The 19793-nt window shown below is 35.4% G+C and overlaps 1 protein-coding gene across 1 annotated transcript in view; it reads right to left on the bottom strand.

Annotated features, from left to right (window-relative positions):
- Positions 1-9273: 9273 nt before the first annotated feature.
- Positions 9274-19793, bottom strand: part of LOC131143768 (ATP-dependent zinc metalloprotease FTSH 12, chloroplastic) — a 167438-nt gene continuing 156918 nt past the window's right edge. Inside the window, exons 18-19 of the mRNA XM_058092080.1 lie at positions 16293-16373; positions 9274-9831 (exon numbers count right to left, since the gene is read on the bottom strand). Coding sequence (XP_057948063.1) covers positions 9754-9831; positions 16293-16373 — 159 coding nt within the window. The 3' untranslated portion in view covers positions 9274-9753. The remainder of the gene's footprint in view (positions 9832-16292; positions 16374-19793) is intronic.

The following is a 19793-nucleotide window of genomic DNA, read 5'->3' as shown; positions in this document are numbered from 1 at the left end:
TATCCCTTTTTGCTTATGGTAAGGGTATGTGGATTGTCTCTAGGAGAGTTTGTATATGTAATGTGAGCTTCTGAAACTATTGTATGTAACCACGATATTCCTCCGCCATAAGTGAGGGTAGGTAATAAATTTGGAACGAAGCTACTATGTGAGTGGCCGCCGGCTCTTCCTAGAGACAGAATAGTTAGAGTTCAGACGATGTGATAGGAACAGTTAACAAATTTCGAAGACAATATTTTATAAGAAGAGGAGATTGTAGTAACCCGATCAAAAAAATAAAATAAATAAATAAATAAAGAGATATTTTGGAGGAGATATTTTGGAGAAGATATTTTGAAAGGAGATATTTTGACATATTTATATATAAATATCTTGGAAGAGATATTTATTTTGATTACATAAAGGCTAAGTTAGGTTTTTCTTTATAAACTCTCATTCTCTCTCTCTCTCTCTCTCTCTCTCTCTCTCTCTCTCTCTCTCTCTCTCTAAGATTTTCGGGTCGTGTGTTGCCGGAATCGACGATCCGACGTCGCTACGTGGATTAAGGAAGGAATCTCTACAGGTTCTATGGATTAGAATTTCATTTAGGAGATTTTGGGAGTTTTTTCTCGAAAATTGAGGTAAGGGTCGATTTTTGCTTTTGATCCGGTAGAATTGTAGTATAAGAGATTATACGGAAGTGTTGTTCTTCGAGTATTAGGTTTCGGGGTTTTCGTGCCATTGTTTTGAACCGTTTAGGTTTGGGGTTCAGAAAGTTAGGGCTTGAGTTCCGGGTTGTTTCGGACTCCGATTCACATGCAAATAAGGTGGTATTGTTAATACAGTGACTTATACAATATGAATCAATTGAAATTTTGTTTTAACTTTTAGATATTGAGTTACAACGATTTTAGGGTTTTTGGGCCCTGATTCGGTAAACCAGCTTTATTTTCAATACCAACAAGTCAAATTCAAATGTTATATTTTTAAAATATTGTACTTGTCATTCTAGACCTTTTCACCGTTGGAAATGTTGTTTTCGTTGTTTAAAACCCATACTGTGATATTAACTATTTTTATTTACTTTCGGGTTGTTTTCGAATGTGGACAACTGTGTGGCAGGTGTTGATGTTGTGAAATACTAGAACTGTTGTGAAAATGCAGGAAGTTTATTTGACGGCTACGGGTTGGATTTCACGTAATGATGTGTTTTGTGAAATGATTTCAAAAGAGTTTTTAAATTGCGCAATATGCTTTAGGAACCTTGGGGACTGATAGTATAGGCACGGATTTGTTGCTAGTGAGAGGACCATACTTTTGATCTATATGAACCCAGGCTGTATTGAGACAGTAGGGGCAGTCTACCCCGATTGTGGGGATTTATACAATGTATAGAGTTTGAGAGCGTGTCCTATCCTGCATATCTGTACATTTATGTAATTGTTGTTATATACTATGAGACTGTTCATACGATGAAAATGGGCTACGTATTTTACAATTATGGAAACGATGATTATATATGTTTATGTTTTTGTTAAACACTTAAAGCATGCTAGCCACACACTGTTATTAGTTTAATCGTCCCTTACTGAGAGATGTCTCACCCTATCATACAAACTGTCTTTTCAGGTCGTTATCGAGGTTGAGATTAGTAAGGACTGGGGCAGGGTAGCGATCTTTTTTTGAGTGAGCATCTCCACGAGCTCGGTTTTGCAGTTATGTTATAGGTGTTCAGAACTTGTAAAATGTTGTAAGACTCGATGATGCGTCGAGTATCATACAGAGTATATGGATGCTGGAATAATTATTTGTATCTATCAGGCAGTTAGAACTCTAATAATAGTTTGAGGGATGTTATGTTTTCCACTGCCTATATATCTGTTGAGAAGTGTATCAGGTACACAGACGTCACTATAGTAACACTTTGGGCCGTAAGTTGGGACTGGGGCGTTACAATGCATATTACCAAATACCATGAAATTAGAAAAAAAATAAAAATAAATGAATATAGAATTTCCTAGAAACCTAATTACCACAAATTTCCCAATATTTTTAAAACATAAAATTTTCGTGACTTTTTAAAGATGTTTGAAGCATTTCTTTAAAAAATAATTTAGAATATTAAATAATTATAAATAAATATTTATTTATAAAGAAAGGATAATCAAAATTTCTATTTTCATATATGATCTCTCTTAAGCTCTCCCTTCCCTCATCTTACTTGTCGTAACATCGACACCTATATGGTCAGCGTATGGTCTGTTAACTTGTTAGATTTAGATAACTCACGAAGGATTTTATAGAAAAATATTGTTTTGGATTTGTGAATTCAATTGAGTTTAGAGTTCCGAGAATGGTGAAAATGAATTTGTTGCAAACAAGTTGGAGCATTGTAAAGGAGAAAATTTAAGCTCCATCAAGTAAAATAATCGAATTATCGGGATAGATATGTAGAAATTAAAGAAGATTTCAAATATTGTAAGTTAATTAATGAAAAATGAAAATACTGAAAGAGGATGTAGTCAAGAATTCTGGGTTAAATTGGAGGAATTCAGTCAAGGAGAAGGAATTAGGGAACATGATCTGAATTACTTCGAACCAGAGGTTAAATATGACAGGATTGTGATCAATCAACAAAGGAGATCTATTACTCTACAATTCAATGGCTTCCATGAATTGTGAAGGCAAGATGGTAATTATATTAGGAGAGTAGCTAAAAATGATTGCCATCTTTGAATCTAAGATAAAACCTTAAAAAACTATGGGGAAGTGACAAAGAAACTAAAAAAATGGAATGGGCATTTTCACACAATTATTTGGATATGCAATCTCTAGCAAGAATATGGATTGGGTTTAATCCAACATATTGCTAAGGTGTTAGAGGTAAAGAAGCATTTCCAAGTTCTTTGTGGTAGTGTAGATTGAAAATATCACTGTTTGGATCTCAATGATTCATGGTTTTAATTGTATGCTTGAAAGGAAAGATTTATGGAAAATTTTATAGGATTTTTTTGAGAATACTATTGGAATACCATGGGATTTCTTCGGGAGATTTTAACACAGTGAAGGAGACAGAATATATTATTGCTACCTTTTCTGATAAGGGTTTGATTGGTATAAAGGAATTTCAGGAATGTATTCACCATACCTAATTGGAGGTCTTTATGGTCTAATTTTAACTTGCAGAGAGATTTGGGCTATATTGCAAGGAGGTTGGATAAAGTACTAGTATCCTCAAATGTTTTGGAGGCTTTTCCTAACTTTAAGGTAAAATTGCTGTCTCTAGGGGCATTAAACCACAGTCTTGTTGTTAATCTAAATTCCAATTTGCTTGAAGATATCAATTCCTTTTAGATTTATCAATTGTTAGACAATGCATCACATGCTTTTGAAAATAGTAGCTGTTTCTTGGAATACTATTATGAATGGAACTCCTATGTATTTTCTAGCTCAAAAGCTCAAAAATGTAAAGGTAGGTTGAAATAGTTTCATAAGAGACATTATGGTGAGTGATTGATGAGGCTAAGAAGGAAATGATGTTTTCCAAGTTACAACTTGAAGAAGTAAAATTGAAGATGGAGGTATTTAAGAAACTCCATGCGGATGAAGGGTATATGTCGAGGCAGAGGGCTAAATTTGTGCCTTGCAGATGATTTGCTTATACTGGCAACAGAGACATTAAATTAGAAATGAGGATTAAAATTTTGCCGCATATTTTTTACTTAATCATCGGTTTGATAAGTAATGTGTTTGAAATATTTTCTAAAATATATGATTTTATGGGTTTTCAAAGTCTTTCTTCTATGATTTTTCTAAAGCATTCATGAGGAGTATTTAATGTTATGAGGGTTTGTCCCACATTGGAAAAAGAGGAAAAGGAAAGATCATTAATAAATGATAAGGTGGAATAATTTCTTAGAGTTGGTTAAGAGATAGTGTCGCACATGTGCGTGTGTCGTGAGGACACTACAAAAGTAAGATGAAACAAATTCTAACAAGTTTGTGGTTATAATTTCTGAAATCAATGCTCTTTAAGATGATTATGCATGGTGGATTGACTCAGGTGCAACATGTAAAGACCCGAATAAATAAATATTAATTATTAATAAAATAATTAGTTAAGCTTTATTAAATTAAAGTAATTAAATAAATGGTATGATAGATATATAAGTATACATACATATATATATATATATATATATATATATATATTATAATATGATAAAGTAAGTTATTATTTTATTGGTTAGTGGGTTATGGATGCTTGCTTTGTAAGCCAACCAAAGGAACCAAATTAGAATTGGTGAAATTGGAAGTCAAATCCATTTTCAAAGAGAACCTCACGCCCTCTTTCTCTCCAACTCTCCTCCACGACAATTCCTCTCTCTCTAAAATTTCTCGGTGAATATTCAGCCGATCGAAAAACGGAAGGTACCGTTGGATTTCTAGTTCCACCACCGACGTTTTTACTGGAACAGATTTGTCGTGGGAGCGGCGTATGCATCACTCCTGGGGTAAGATAAACCCTCACTTATTCCTTAATTTCTCTTTAGATCTTCAGTTAAATCGACGATCGGGCACCACACAGGATCCTAATCTTGATCGTCGTCATTTTGACCGGAATAAATTTTCAATTTGAGTTTTTTAAACACTACTCCAAAGCGAGAGTGAGATTTGGGGAATTAAGTAAATTAGTTATATTTGAGAGTTTAATTATTTATTTGGAATTTATGGGCTTAAGAAATATTAAAATAGTTTTTTATTTAGAGTTGATTTAATTGAACTTAAATTATTAAATCAGGGTTCGGGTGAGCACCGCAGACATCGGTTTGGGGTCCCTATTGGTGTAGTTCAAGAAAACAAGTAAGGGGGAAATTTATATATTAAATTAGGTTTTTATGTATTAAATGGAAATGAATTATGTTATATATATATATATATATATATGTATGTATGTATGTATGTATGTATATATATATATATATATATGTTTTCATGTGGGTATAAATGCCAACCGTTTAAATAATGTTTTTCTGAATTTAGGACTGTTTATTTAGCTACGTACATGTGAAAATGAACTAAGGAAAATGGAAAACATTTTCAGGATAAGTATGTAAGAAAAAAAGGTATATTTTCAGTATATAAACGTTAAATGTTGGTTGACTTATTTTACAGGCAATGTATGAGTTTTACTGCAAAATTGTGCGGCATGAGTAGATGGTAATGTAGTGTAAATGTATGTTATATATACAAGATGCCGACTATGTAAGAAATGCACTATTAATGAAATGTTATAAGGACCGTGTTGCTTGTGTTTGGTAATGCAACCATGTATGCAATGACAGCTAAAAGGAGTTGTAGACTAATTGATGATAGTTAAAAAGAGTTGTGTTAGCATATTCTAATGCATATCTAAGTGGACTAACTGATGTACAGCTAAAAGGAGCTATAGTACAAATGAATGAAATGAAATGAAATGTGAATGAAATGGATATGAAATATGAAATGGGAACGATGTAAAATGTGAAAGGTTATGTAAAGTGAAATGTTATGAAATGTTAAAGTTATGAACATGAACATATATGGATGGTTAAATAATGACAGACAGAATAATGTATTATGGTATTATCAAGTATGTATGTTAGTAGAACATGTTACTTTAGGGTGGGGCAAATTCTTTGCCTGAGGGCTTGCTGAGAAAGAAGAGTGCACTAGTACTATCAGATTTAGCAGTAAGCTGCATAACGCGTTAGGGCAGAGAGAAATTATTTGTATGGGCAGGTAGATTTCCCTATTCTCGAGGGCTTTTGTTGGTAAACTTTTGTATGAATTGTATAAGTATAAGATTAAACAATCACTTGAGGGCTTACTGAGTAAGGTGAGTGCTCTGGTATGCTTCAGTTGTGACCTTTGGGTTGCCTAATGTATCAGAGCAGAGGGGTGCTACTTGTATGAGCGGGTAATCACTCATATCCTTGGGTAGTCTTGTGGGTAAATACTTTGCATGTGTATAATTAGGCTCAGAAAATGATTTTAGAATTTATATTAATGGTTTGCAAATGATATTAAAATGTTGATTATAATCTCATGTTGACCATACGTTGTTTTTAATATATATTGTTTCTTTCCCTTACTGAGATGTGTCTCACCCGAATATGAATTTATCTTTTTAGGACTTCCATGAAAACGAGCTTAGGGAGCTTGAAGTTGATAGCATTTTTGGGATTATAGAAAGAGAAAATGGTATAAACATTATGATGATATTATGGGTTGTATATAAGTTATGTTTTATGTATTATGTTTTAAAGTCTTCTGGATTTTATGGATGGTTGTGAACATACTAGTGTTTGTGAATACTGGATGTTTTTGGAGATATGTGTAGATATGAGAATACAGGTGATGAATGGTTATTATGGATTAATGATAGAAGTAGTAAATTCTAGTATTTATTTTTATGATTGAGGATCATAGTTATATTTTTCGTTGCGTATGTATGTATTTATTTATGGATTATCAGAATTTTATTTGGTATAGCGCACCAGATCGGGTTTATGGGTTCAGGGTGTTACACAACAAGACATATTTGCGAAGATAAGAGTTCATTATCAAAGTATGAATTAGTGGAAAATGACAATGTTCTCTACATGGAAAATTCGTCCACCATTATAGTCATAGCAAAGGAGATGTCACTTTTGAATTTACTTCTAAAAAAAATTTGACTCTCACTGATGTATACCATGTACCAGAAATTAGGAAGAATCTAGTTTTTAGAAGCCTACTTAATAAGTTTTGACTTTAAGTTAGTGTTCAAATCTAATAAATTTGTACTCTCCAAGGGTGGAGTCTTTGTGGGAAAAAGCTATATGTATGAGTGCATGTTTAAGCTTAATATCAATAAAGTGAATGTTTTTGTTTATATTGTTGATTCACTTTCTTTATGGCATACATTATGAAGGATATCCTATTGTTTTAGAAGGATTCACATATGTCAATTGGATCATTGATCGTAATGATCATACATCAACTAGTGGCTGGATATTCACCCTTGGTGGAGGAGCTATCTCCTGGGATTCAAAAAAGCGAAGCCTTATAACAGATTCTACTATGGTATTAGAATTTGTGGTTTTAACTTCTTGTAGCAAAGTGGTAGAATGGCTTAGGAATTTGCTATTAGAAATTCCAATTTGGCCAAAGCCTATGCCACCTATATCTTTGCATTGTGATAGTGAGGCAACTTTGTCATGGGCATATAGTAATGTATATAATGGTAAATACAGACATATTGACCTAAGACATAATTATGTGAGGCAATTAATTATTGATGGTGTAATTACCTTAGATTTTGTGAGATCAAGCCAAAATTTGGCTGACCCATGACATCCGCATGGTTGAATCCAAGATTCCTATCTTCCCTCCAAGTCAGAATTATATACCAACACCATGTGTCAGGGTCGCAAAGCTTTAAGACCCTAACACAGATCTTATTGTAGTTGAGGCTTGCAAGGAAGAGTTATATATTAAAATATTTCTACAAGAGCTTGGGTCTAAGCAAGGGAGGTATGTTTTGTATTGTGATACTTAGTGCATGATTTATCTCATTAAAGAATCACACTTTTCATTCTCGATAAAAATACACTGATATAAAATACCATTGGATTGGAGATGGATTTGATTTTAATTTATTAAATTGAAAATATTCATATTGATGACAATGGGTCAATTATGATGACAAAAATCCCTATTATGGGAAAAATCAACATAAAAATTGTTGCAAGATTGTTGACACAATGAATTGATCCTTCATAGTTTGGGGGTGGGAAAATGTATTGGTTTCCTAACTATGAAAAGAATGACCTACATATGAAGATTGGTCCACTTGGATGCCTTGTTCCATGCCCAAGCAGAAGTAGAAGATGTTTATACTAGATGGCACACTACTTAGTTGTCATGTAATGGAGTACTTAATTATATAGTTGTGACTTAGTTTGGAAGATTTATGGTCATCTTGGAGAGGCAGGATCAATTAATTTGGGAAGCAATTGTTGGTAGAAGGTAAGTTTTGTGCGTTCCTTGGGACAACTAAGAAAAGAGTGAGGGTGAGAACAAAACAATTAGCTGAAAATTTCGAGAAATGTGTTTTTATAATCAACTTGATCTTGACATTCAGATGACGATTGATTGTCCAATTAAGTCAAAATTTTGATAGTGTTTGTGACTCATTCTTCTTCATTGTGGATCAAGCCAAAATTGTGACCCATGACAACCTTTGTTTTTGAGTAAGACATCTCCAATTTCCATTCTAGCTTGATTCCACCTTCTTGGTGATGACTCGTTGCTTCGCCAAGAATTTGTTGTTCTTGATGATTGTAGTTGACTTTTTTGCCTTAATTTCAAATGGAGAAGACCTATTGTAGTAATATTTTTAGTTTGGAGGTAATAGACGAGGTTAAGATGCATAATTCTTCCTCATTGATTGTACATACTATAGAAAAACTGCAAGAGTCCACTGTAAAATCCATGACAATAAGAGTGCCAACGGTAAAAAAAAAAATGCAGCTTACATTTCAAGTTTTTGTTATACAATTCCCAAACCCATTAATAACCCACTTTCCTTCAATTTCCTAATTTAGGCTTCATAACAGTCCGACACTCAACTACTATCCCTAGTTTCATATCTCACAAAATATCAACTTGACAAATGACTCAATTGAGATTAAACTGCTTGCTTTTACAACATAATAACACCAAACACAAAAATTTGGGCAAGATGAAGTCGTTCAATTGTCTTGAGCTGTGGAAGAACAAGAGTATACTTCAAAAGAATTAACTATATGTTCTACACAAAATCTAATGGAATATAATTGAATTTATATCTTGATTTCATCTCATACCATTACTATGCTACCCCATTTCACAAATCAAACATCATGAAGGGTTTTAACTTCATTACTCTTTTGCTGATTATGCCATAGTCAATCAATTCCTTAAATCAAAGGATAAGGACTGTGCTGGATGTTAATTTGAAGTTACAATATATCTTTGGCTTCATCACTCCCAGAAAAATGGTTCTTGCACCTGGTGAGGAAGAGGGAGGATTATTTTGTCAACAAAGGAAAAAGGGAGAGATTGTGCTACAATGTGGGAAAGTCGAAATGATTGGACCAGAAAAAAAAGAAGACAAATATCGAAAAAGACGAACACCTGAATATAAACCTCGACATTGCTTTTCATCTTATCCTCTTCAACTAGAAAAAATAAATAAATAAATAAAAAGATTAGACAACAATACGCAAATTGCACAGGAGAACAATGGCTTCTGCATCGTGATAAACCTTCCTTCTTTAGAGTTCATCATTATACATAGATAACTATCACATACGGAACCGCTTACAGTAAAATATCAAGATCATTGCTACATTTGATGTGATTAAAACTTCAATGAAAATTGCATTATGAACTAAATCAATAAATAAATAAATAATTGAAAAACAAAATTGCTGGGAAAGCATTCCTCAGAGCCTTTCTCAAATAAAACCATAACAATTGCCACCTAGTTTGTTGATGTCTTCAAAGCTTATCCACTGATGGGCTGCAGCCTGCAGTAGCTTCCCAAAATATAAGAATCAGAGGTGGCTGTCCGCACATGGTTGATTGGCTTTGTGACCAGGCAATTGAACTCTTCTCAGCTCGTACATTACAGGAAAGTAACCATCAAGCATTACATGGAGCACCCAAGAATCTGGGAGGGTGGTGCCGGGATGGGATTTTGTTTTTTTAATATTGGTGAAGCGGTGCAGGATATATGTCCAGGGGTTGAAATCGAACCTGGTCCTTGTGTGGCAGTGGGCCCTCCTGAAAATTACACAATAAAAAATTAAACCTGGAATTTAGATTCAACAACATAGCCAAACAGATCTCCATATGCTATAAAAGGTTTCTAAGAGGAAAATCCCATTAGTTTCAAGCAAAGATTGTAATCAAATGCAAATATAATTTACAAGAAGATGCTGACCAAGCAGGAAAAAAATAAGACCAGAGTTGACTTTTAATGAGCAAGTAGGTGCAGCTTACAGTGGTATTGGGATATAATGATAACCCCATGATATAGGTTAATGTGGCCATTTTAAATGAGATCACAATTGCTATTTTTTTTTTTCCAAGAACTCTCTTCAGACAGGAGAGGGAGGCGGTAAAGTAGGTTTTGTGTACTGCAGGTTAATACTTTCTTTCCCTAATGACTATGAACAGCTGCTTGCTGTACATGGGTATGTCTCATGTTTGGCTAACATTGCCACCTGTTGCATTTGCTATAACATTGAAGTGTCCTGGATAATGTGGCAACTTTATACTCACAGAACCCTCAACTTCTCTAGGCAAAATTAAACTCTTGTTGAATGTGTGTTAAGGATCAAGATCTTCAGTTAGCAATTACTCTACAATCATATCAAGGCATGTTAAAGAAATGGTCTCAGCACTTGAACTATGAACATGTTATGAAGCTTGGAAGACCACCCTACATAAAAGATTCGTAAAGGGGTTCCACTCTTGGTTGACAAATATGCCATTAGTGTATTTGTGGGAAAACCGTGTATAATTAGTTAGCTATTTTAGGATATTCTTTCAATAACAGATTGTATCCTTAGAATTAGGCCTATACAGCTAAGTTTTCCTATTTTGTTAGGGTGTCCCATAAATCATGGGATTTGATTTATTAATTTACTTTTTAGGAATGCTAGGATTGCTGTATATATATTCACATGTAATGTTCTGATCAATACATAACTCTTTTCAATTTTTGCCATGGCAGAGCCAAATTAGGCTCCTTAAGGTTTCAATTTTTTATTTTCAGCCTTCATCGTTGATATTTCCAGCCTTCATTGCTGGTTTCTTCCCGTCTTTGCAGACCTTTGTTCTACTCTATTTTTTGAGCTCGTGCACCTCTGTTTCTGCCAAACAGGGCTTGTTTCATCAAAGCCTTAAAAACTTTTGTTTGCCTTCATTGCCAATTTTTCTTTTCTGTGGGTTTCACTTTTGACCAGTCGTCATCATCATTTCTACTTCCGGCTGACATCATTGATTAGCTGATTGTTCAAGCCTTCAAGATGTCAGAAATCATGGAGACTACTACTACAGCCCAATCAGAAGAGATAATCCGACCCCAACAAACAGGAGAATTGCAGAATATTCATGCCTCCTTCAGGTTAGATGGAAAGAACTACCTTAAGTGGTCTCAACTCATTCGCACAGTGTTGAAAGGCAAGGGAAAGATTAGCCATCTCATGGGTACAGGTCCTAAACCAGGGGATCCTAAGTTTGAAGCATGGGATGAAGAAGACTCTTTGATCATGGCGAGGTTATGGAATTCCATGATTCCAGAAATAAGTGACACATGCATGTTTTTGGCAACTGCAAAGGACATCTGGGATGCGATTCAGCAAACCTATTCCAAAGCTAATGATGCGGCACAAGTGTACGAGGTCAAGGTAAAAACTATGGCTGCAAAACAAGGGAATAAAAGAGTCATTGAATATGCAAATCAACTGAAATCCTTGTGGCAGAAATTGGATCACTACTGGGTGATAAAAACAAAATGCTCCGATGATGCAGCGGTTCTAAAGGCCTTTATTGAACAAGATAGGGTGTGTGATTTTTTGGTTCGACTTAATCCAGAATTTGATCAAGTGAGGATACAGATTCTTGGGAAGCCGGAGGTTCCAAGCTTTAATGAAGTAGTGGCTATAATCTGAAGTGAAGAAAGTAGAAGAGGGTTGATGCTTGAACCACAAATCACTGATAGTTCGGCTATGGTGGCTAGTGGTAACAATAAATGAGCCACAAACAAGGAGAGAGGAGCAACACTTGAAGGAGAAAAAGGTGGCCAGCTGAATACCCAAAATCGTGACGGATTATGGTGCACTTACTGCAAGAAGTCTTGTCACACCCGTGAAAAATGCTGGAAACTTCATGGAAAGTCTCCAAGCCTAGAATGGGGCCAAAAAGGAGGACAACCACGGAACAATGGACAAGTCCACATTGCTGCAGGACCACAAGGTGAATCGACATTGCAGGAGCTGAGTAGTTTCAACCAAGAAGAGATTGAGAGGCTAAGATCACTTATCAACAGTCTTGGAAAACCTGAAGGATCTCCAGGTACTTGTTCTTTGGCATATTCAGGTGAGCTTCCATCTTCTATTGGATTAAATGTCTCAAATAAAACCTTTACCAACTCCTGGGTCATGGACTCAGGAGCAACTGATCGTATGACCCATTTATCCAATATTTTTTCAACCTGTACTCCATGCCCAAGCAGTAGGAAAATAACCACAACAGATAAATCCTTGACCACTGTAGCTGGTTTTGGGGATGTGAAAATAAGAGCATCAGTAACTTTGAAAAATGTCCTTCATGTTCTTAAATTGTCCACAAATCTGGTCTCTATGCATAAACTCACTCAAGATTTATGTTGTAATGTGATTTTTTACAGTAGTAATTGTATATTTCAGGACAAGGATTTGGGGAAGATGATTGGACGTGCTAGGGAAAGGAATAGCCTCTACTATCTTGAAACACCAAGTCAGTTGCACATGACCAAGGATAGATTATCTTCTTCCTTTATGTCAGAGTTTGTCTTATCCAATAAAGAAAAAATTTTACTTCACTGCCGACTTGGACATCCATCGTTTAGGGTTATTAAAGTTATGTTTCCTTCCTTGTTTAAGGATTTAGATGTTGAAAACTTTCAGTGTGACGTATGTGAACTTGCTAAACACAAGCGCGCTGCGTGTACCTTTTCCAATTAGTTACAAAAGAAGCTCAATTCCTTTCTATCTTATTCACAGTGATATTTGGGGTCCATCTACTGTTTCTAATGTTTCTGGGGCAAGATGATTTGTTTCTTTCATTGATGATTGCACTCGTGTTACCTGGATTTTTCTGCTTAAACATAAATCCGATGTCAGTATTGTGTTCCCAAATTTCTATTCCATGATCAAAAACCAATTTGGGGTCAATATCAAAAGGTTTAGGTTAGATAATGCTAGGGACTATTTCAATCAAATTCTTACCCCATATTTTCAGATAGAAGGAATAGACATGAGTCATCTTGTGTCAATACCCCATAACAAAACGGGGTAGCAGAGAGGAAAAATGGCCATCTCCTTGAAAAAGACAGAGCTTTGTTGTTTTAAAAAAATGTGTCTAAGGTTTTTGGGGGTGAAGCAGTTTTGACAGCCACTCATCTCATAAATTGTTTGCCTTCAAGAGTCTTGGGTTTCAAGAGTCCTATGGACATACTTTCCACATTCTACCCTGACCTAACCACTACAAACAACCTTGTTCCTAGGATCTTTGGGTGTGTGTCATTTGTCCATGTTCATAGTCACAACAAGGGGAAATTAGATTCGAGGGCTCTAAAATGTGTCTTTGTGGGCTATTCTTCGACTCAAAAAAGATATAAGTGTTACCACCCTCTGTCAAAGAAATTCTATGTCTCGGTGGATGTTACGTTCAATGAACAAGAGTCTTATTTCACTAATCCTTATCTTCAGGGGGAGAATTCAACTAGGGAAGATAAGGAAGATATTTTGCTTGATTTGCCATCAATTGCTATGTCTAAAACCTCAAACCCTATACCTGTACCTCCTTGTTCATTTTGCTCCAACCATGTACCTGAGAGTTCTTCTAAACCTGTGCCTGAAACACCAAATGAACCCAAAGAAAGGACCGATTCTGCTCCTAGAAATATCATATTTGGCAAGGTGTTCACAAGAAGGAAGATGGCTGTCCCTGAGCCAATGTAGGTCCAAGAGTCCAACTCAGATCGTTTGAATGAGGTAACAATTGCTAACCATCCATTGCAAGATGAAACTGAATCTCATATTGATAATGATGACCAGGACCTTCCAATTGCCATTAGGAAACGAACTCGAAAATGCACAAAGCAACCATTGTACCCTCTTGCACATTTTTTGTCGTTTAAGAATTTTTCACCATCCCATAGAGCCTTTCTTGTAAGCCTAAATACCATCAACATTCCTACCACATTATCTGAGGCTTTGTCCAATGGAAAATGGAGACAAGCTATGAAGGTGGAGATGGAGGCGTTGGAAAAGAACAAGACTTGGGAGTTGGTGAAGTTACGGGCAGGAAAGAAACCGGTGGGCTGTAAGTGGGTATATATGGTGAAGTACAGGGCAGATGGGTCGATTGAGAGATACAAGGCGCGGTTGGTAGCCAAGGGGTATACTCAAACCTATGGGATTGATTATTTAGAGACCTTTGCTCCTGTTGCAAAGATGAAAATGGTTAGAGTATTATTATCACTAGCAGCCAATTATGGTTGGGAGTTGCAACAATTTGATGTCAAGAATGCTTTCTTACATGGGGAACTAGAGGAAGATATTTATATGCAGGTTCCACCGGGATATGGGAAGAATTTGGATGCTCACACTATGTGTAAATTGAAGAAGGCACTGTATGGCCTTAAGCAATCACCACGAGCATGGTTTGGGAGATTTGTAAGAGTTATGTTGGCTATGGGATACAAACAAAGTCAAGGGGATCATACATTGTTCATTAAACACTCTCCTTCAGGAGGAGTTATAGTCCTTCTAGTGTATGTTGATGACATAAAAGTGACAGAAGACGATGCTAAGGAGAAACAGGTCTTGAGTCAATATTTGGCTAAAGAGTTTGAGATTAAAGCGTTAGGGAGATTGAAGTATTTTCTCGGGATTGAGGTTGCTCACTCTAGGCAGGGAATTGCAACAGAAGTATGTCACAAATCTTCTCAAGGAAACTGGCAAGACAGCATGCAAACCAGCCAGTACTCCCATGGATTCTAATCTTAAACTTGGAAAAGTTGAGGAGGATATCACAATAGATACGGAAATGTATCAACGCCTGGTAGGAAGACTCATTTATTTGTCTCACACGACCAAATATATCATATGCAGTGAGTGTGATTAGTCAGTTTATGCATAGCTCGAAGGAAGTTCATTTACAAGCAGCCCATAGAGTACTACAACATCTCAAGGGAACACCAGGGAAAGGTATCATGTTCAGAAGAAATGGAGGATTGGTACTTGAGGCATACATTGATGCTAATTATGCTGGATCAATTGTTGATAGAAAATCAACCTCAGGATATTGCACCTTTCTCAGTGGGAATCTTGTGACATGGAGAAGTAAAAAACAAAGTGTGGTAGCTCGGTCGAGTGCGAAGGCTGAATTCTAGGCAATGAATTAAGGTGTCTATGAATACTTTGGCTGAAGATCATCCTTGAAGATTTGAAGATTAAGTGGGATGGCCCTATGAGACTTTATTGTGACAACAAATCTGCAATCAGCATAGCTCATAACCAGTACAACATGACTGAACAAAGCACATAGAAGTTGACAGACACATTATCAAAGAAAAGTTGGAGAGTGGATTGATTTGTACACCTTACGTGTCTACACATGGTCAACTTGTTGATGTCCTTACCAAAGGATTGAGTAGCTCTGTTTTCCAAACTATTGTTTCCAAGCTGGGAATGGAGAATACCTATTCACCAGCTTAAGGGGGAGTGTGGGAAAATCGTGTATAATTAGTTAGCTATTTTAGGATATTCTTTTAATAACAAATTGTATCCTTAGAATTAGGCCTATATAGCTAAGTTTCCTTTTCTGTTAGGGTGTCCCATAAATCATGGGATTTGATTTGTTAATTTACTTTTTAGGAATGCTAGGATTGTTGTATATATTCACATGTAATGTTCAGATCAATACATAACTCTTTTCAATTTTCGATAGTATTCATAGGCAAATAATGCCCATTTATCCCATGTGTCTGAATATATAAGAATTTTGTATGAAATTTTTGGTAAAAGCAACCGACTCCATTTTATTAAGAAAATGCACTACTATAAAGATCACTGTTTGGCTGCTAATTGTTCACCAAGGTAGACTGAAAATAAACATGAGCACAATTTATTTATTTTTACACAAATAAATCAGCTAGGTTCACAATAGTCAGATGGAAACTTTTGTAATATAGGGAAAGCATCATATCACCAACCTAGGCAAGCAAAAGACATGTGCAAATGTAAGTAAGCTGTTGAGGCAGTGTAGTTTGTAGAAAAACAGCAAATTGCTTGAAGTATATTATTGGAGGATGATTTTAAATGCAGAAATAAACAGTGGATAAGAAATCACGATTGTTAGTTTTTACAATACATTTTGTTGATTATGCATTAGTGGCTAACAGAAGTATAATCAAATACACTATTCATCTTGATCAGGTGTTAGCAATCAGATTAAGAGATAAATATTACCTCTTCCAAGTTTATCTGGAATGGCTTAACAAAATCTTCAAACATTACGGGCGATAGACCCTTCATTCTCTCCTCAACTTCCTACAAAGGGAAAAAAACAAGATAGTTTTAATAGTCCATCATATAATCCAAAGTTTGTTCATATAGTGTTTTAAAGGGAAAGACTGAAGACAGGTCAGCTGAGTTGAAGAGGACCTCAAAATACTAATAATTATTGACATGTGTAAGAATTTCAGTCTTAGACATCATAGATTGATCAGATCACCAGTAAATAAAAAACCTTAAAATCATACTATCATTACACATATTGTAATGAAATACATAACCCTAAATTATGTCGAAGAAGTATCAATGACTAATCCACAATTTTATTTTATTTTTTTGGGTAGAAGTGATTTTCTTCCTTTCATAAAGTTGGAATTATGGGTGTATTTAGTAGTCCAACGGAGACAAAATGGCTAATTTATATTTGCACAGCATTTCTAACTTTATAACATGGTATCAGAGCATTGATCTACTCTAGATCAGATTTAACTGAATTGACTTTGATACTTGGTTTTTCATTTTTTTCAATTATCTTCTCCAAATTAGTCTTCCAATTTAATTTTCTGAGTGATTAGAAAGTCGTTTATGGATGATCTTCTTCTTGGTTTTTCTATTTGCTGATGCGAAGTCAGTTATACTCTGTTTCTAGTATATAGCTGTGCTGTTCTCCTGTTCCACATGCTGGTATCAGTTGTACTCCTGTTCTGGTTTACAAATGATGCTGTTTTGATGTTGCATATGTTCATGATTGATTGCTTGCAAAGTTGCATCAATTGCTGGTTGATTTCAATTGGGGTTCAATGATTCTTCTTGCCTGCACTCACTTCCAGTCGCTGCCAGACATAATAATGCCTGTGGCAGCAATTCTACCAGATGTTTACTAAGTGCCTGCGGTGCTTTGTTGAAGTATGCCCTGTTCTTTGTCGTTAAGTAATTCCTTATAGGATACTGTAACCTCAATTCTGCGGCCATAGCAGCATCTTGAATCTTTGAAATTCTGAAGGGCTATAAAATCTGGATCTTTGAAGTTCTGAAGGGCTGTTTTGAGCTAGTAAGCCTAGTGTGTGCTGCATGAGTTCTTGAGCTTCTTCCTGTGATTATTCAGCCATGGTTACTATTTGGTCAGCATCTTCCTGTCATAATTCAGCCTAGTATGTGCTGGGTGACTCCAAGATTACTCTTGTGGTTTGGTTACACCAGTTTCTGGTCGTGACAATATTCTTTTAATTCCTTCCATTCCACTCTCTTCTGTTCTATATGTGCCCAAATTTCCCTTGGACTTGTTATGAGTTCGTCAATTAACTAAATCTTCTATATATTCTGTGACCTTCTTTCTTTCTCGTTGTGTTATTCACGTATGAAGAAGGGGATAGGTACTATTTCGATGGTTGTCATGGTAGATCTGATTCTTGTCATGTGTTTCCCTCAATTTCAACCCATGGTGTTTATTTGGATCAGTGACATGTTTTAACATGTTTTGAAGGGTCACTTATACCAAGTTGAATCTTTGAATTGCCTCGACACGAATGGCAAACTCGAGCAAAGATTAAGGTTAGAAACGAAGATCTCAGAAAATCAATTTAGTTTATGCCTGGGAGATCTACCACAGAAGCTATTTATCTTTTAAGAAGATTAATGGAAAAGTTTAGGGAAAAGAAGAGGGACTTGCATATGATATTTATTGACCTTGAGAAAGCATATGATAGGATACCTAGGGAAGTTCTATGGTGGGTTTTAGAAAAAAAGGGTGTATGTTGTAGGTATACCGATGTCATTAAGGATATGTACGATGGAGTAATGACTAGTGTAAAGACTATAGATGGAGAAACTAGAGAATTTCCAATTACCATAGGTGTACATCAAGGATCTGCTTTGAGTCCTTATCTTTTTGCTTTAGTGATGGACCAATTGACTAAGAGTATTCAAAAGGAGGTTCCATGGTGTATGTTGTTTGCAGATGATATTGTATTAATTGACGAAACTAAGGATGGAGTAGAGGCTGAGTTAGAATTATAGAGAGAAGCTTTGGAATCTAGAGGCTTTAAGATAAGTAGAAATAAAACAGAATATATGAAATGTAATTTTAGTAATGATAGGAGGAATATTGGAGACAAAGTTAAACTTGATGATGAAGAAATAAATAACACTTGTAGATTTCGATACCTTGGATCTATTATGCAAGCTGAAGGAGAAATTGAAGATGATGTAATGCATAGAGTTAAAGCAGGTTGGGTAAAATGGAGAAGTGCTTCAAGTGTTCTATGTGATCGTAGAATACCCTTAAAATTGAAAGGGAAGTTTTATAGAACAGCTATAAGACCAGCCATGCTATATGGATCAGAATGTTGGGCGACGAAGAAACATAATATCCAAAAAGTAAAAGTTGCTGAGATGAGGATGCTTAGATGGATGAGTGGTATAACATTGAAAGATAAATTAAGGAATGAACATATTCGTGATAAGTTAGGTGTAACTCCTATAGAAGATAAGATAAGGGAGGGACGACTCAGATGGTATGGACACTTGCAACGTAGGCCTTATAGTGCACCTGTGAGGAAGAGTGACTTAGTTACTGTGGGGGGCAGTAGAAGGGGTAGGGGTAGACCTAAAATAACTTGGGAGGAGATAGTGAGTAAGGATTTAATATCTTTGAATCTATCAAAAGAAATGGTCCATGATCGCATAAATTGGCGGAAAAGGATTCATATAGCCGACCCCACTTAGTGGGACTAAGGCTTGGTTTTGTTGTTGTTGTTGTAGATGTGGGTTAATAATACATCAACAGAGTTGCCATGAACATGCTTTGTCCTAGGTGAGGTTAGAACACCTATTTAATACTACCGATTAATTTGGTCAGCTAGCTATCTCTAGGGTCCAAATAACCAGTGGTCAAAGATCTATGAATCAAAGTTCCAACTTCGGGAGTACATTTATGCGAGAAGGTACTAGCACCCCTTACATACCCGTTCTACTAACACTCCCTACTAAGCTTCATCTAATCATCAATTCATCATTATTGTCTTTTATTATTAAGGGGCCGTTTGGTATCATTGTCAAAAATTAGAGAAACAAAAACTAGAAATGAAAATAAAAAACCAAAAACAGAAAATACAACTTGAAAACAACCTGTTTGGTTTATTGGATATGACAATTGAAAAATAGTAAAAGTATTTTGTAATTGGCTTTATTATTATTTTTTGAAATTTATGTACATTTTCTTTTAATTACATTTAAATTCATATGTTCATTTAATTTTGATTTTAATTTAAAAGTGTATAAAATGAATAATTTAATCCAAAAAAACTATTTCTGGATATTAGAAAGGTTGCCAAAAGAACTAAAAACCATATAAGCTGGTTTTCAATTTTTTAGCAAACAACTGAAAATCTGAAACAGAAACAGAAAACTGACAACATAAATAAATGCATTTTTATAATCTATTTCTTCACTGTGTAG

This window comes from Malania oleifera, chromosome 12, assembly GCF_029873635.1.
Source record: "Malania oleifera isolate guangnan ecotype guangnan chromosome 12, ASM2987363v1, whole genome shotgun sequence".
In the NCBI taxonomy this organism is placed as follows: Eukaryota; Viridiplantae; Streptophyta; class Magnoliopsida; order Santalales; family Ximeniaceae; genus Malania; species Malania oleifera.
The sequence above is the reverse complement of the archived record's forward strand: the minus strand, read 5'-3'. Positions and strand labels throughout refer to the sequence as shown.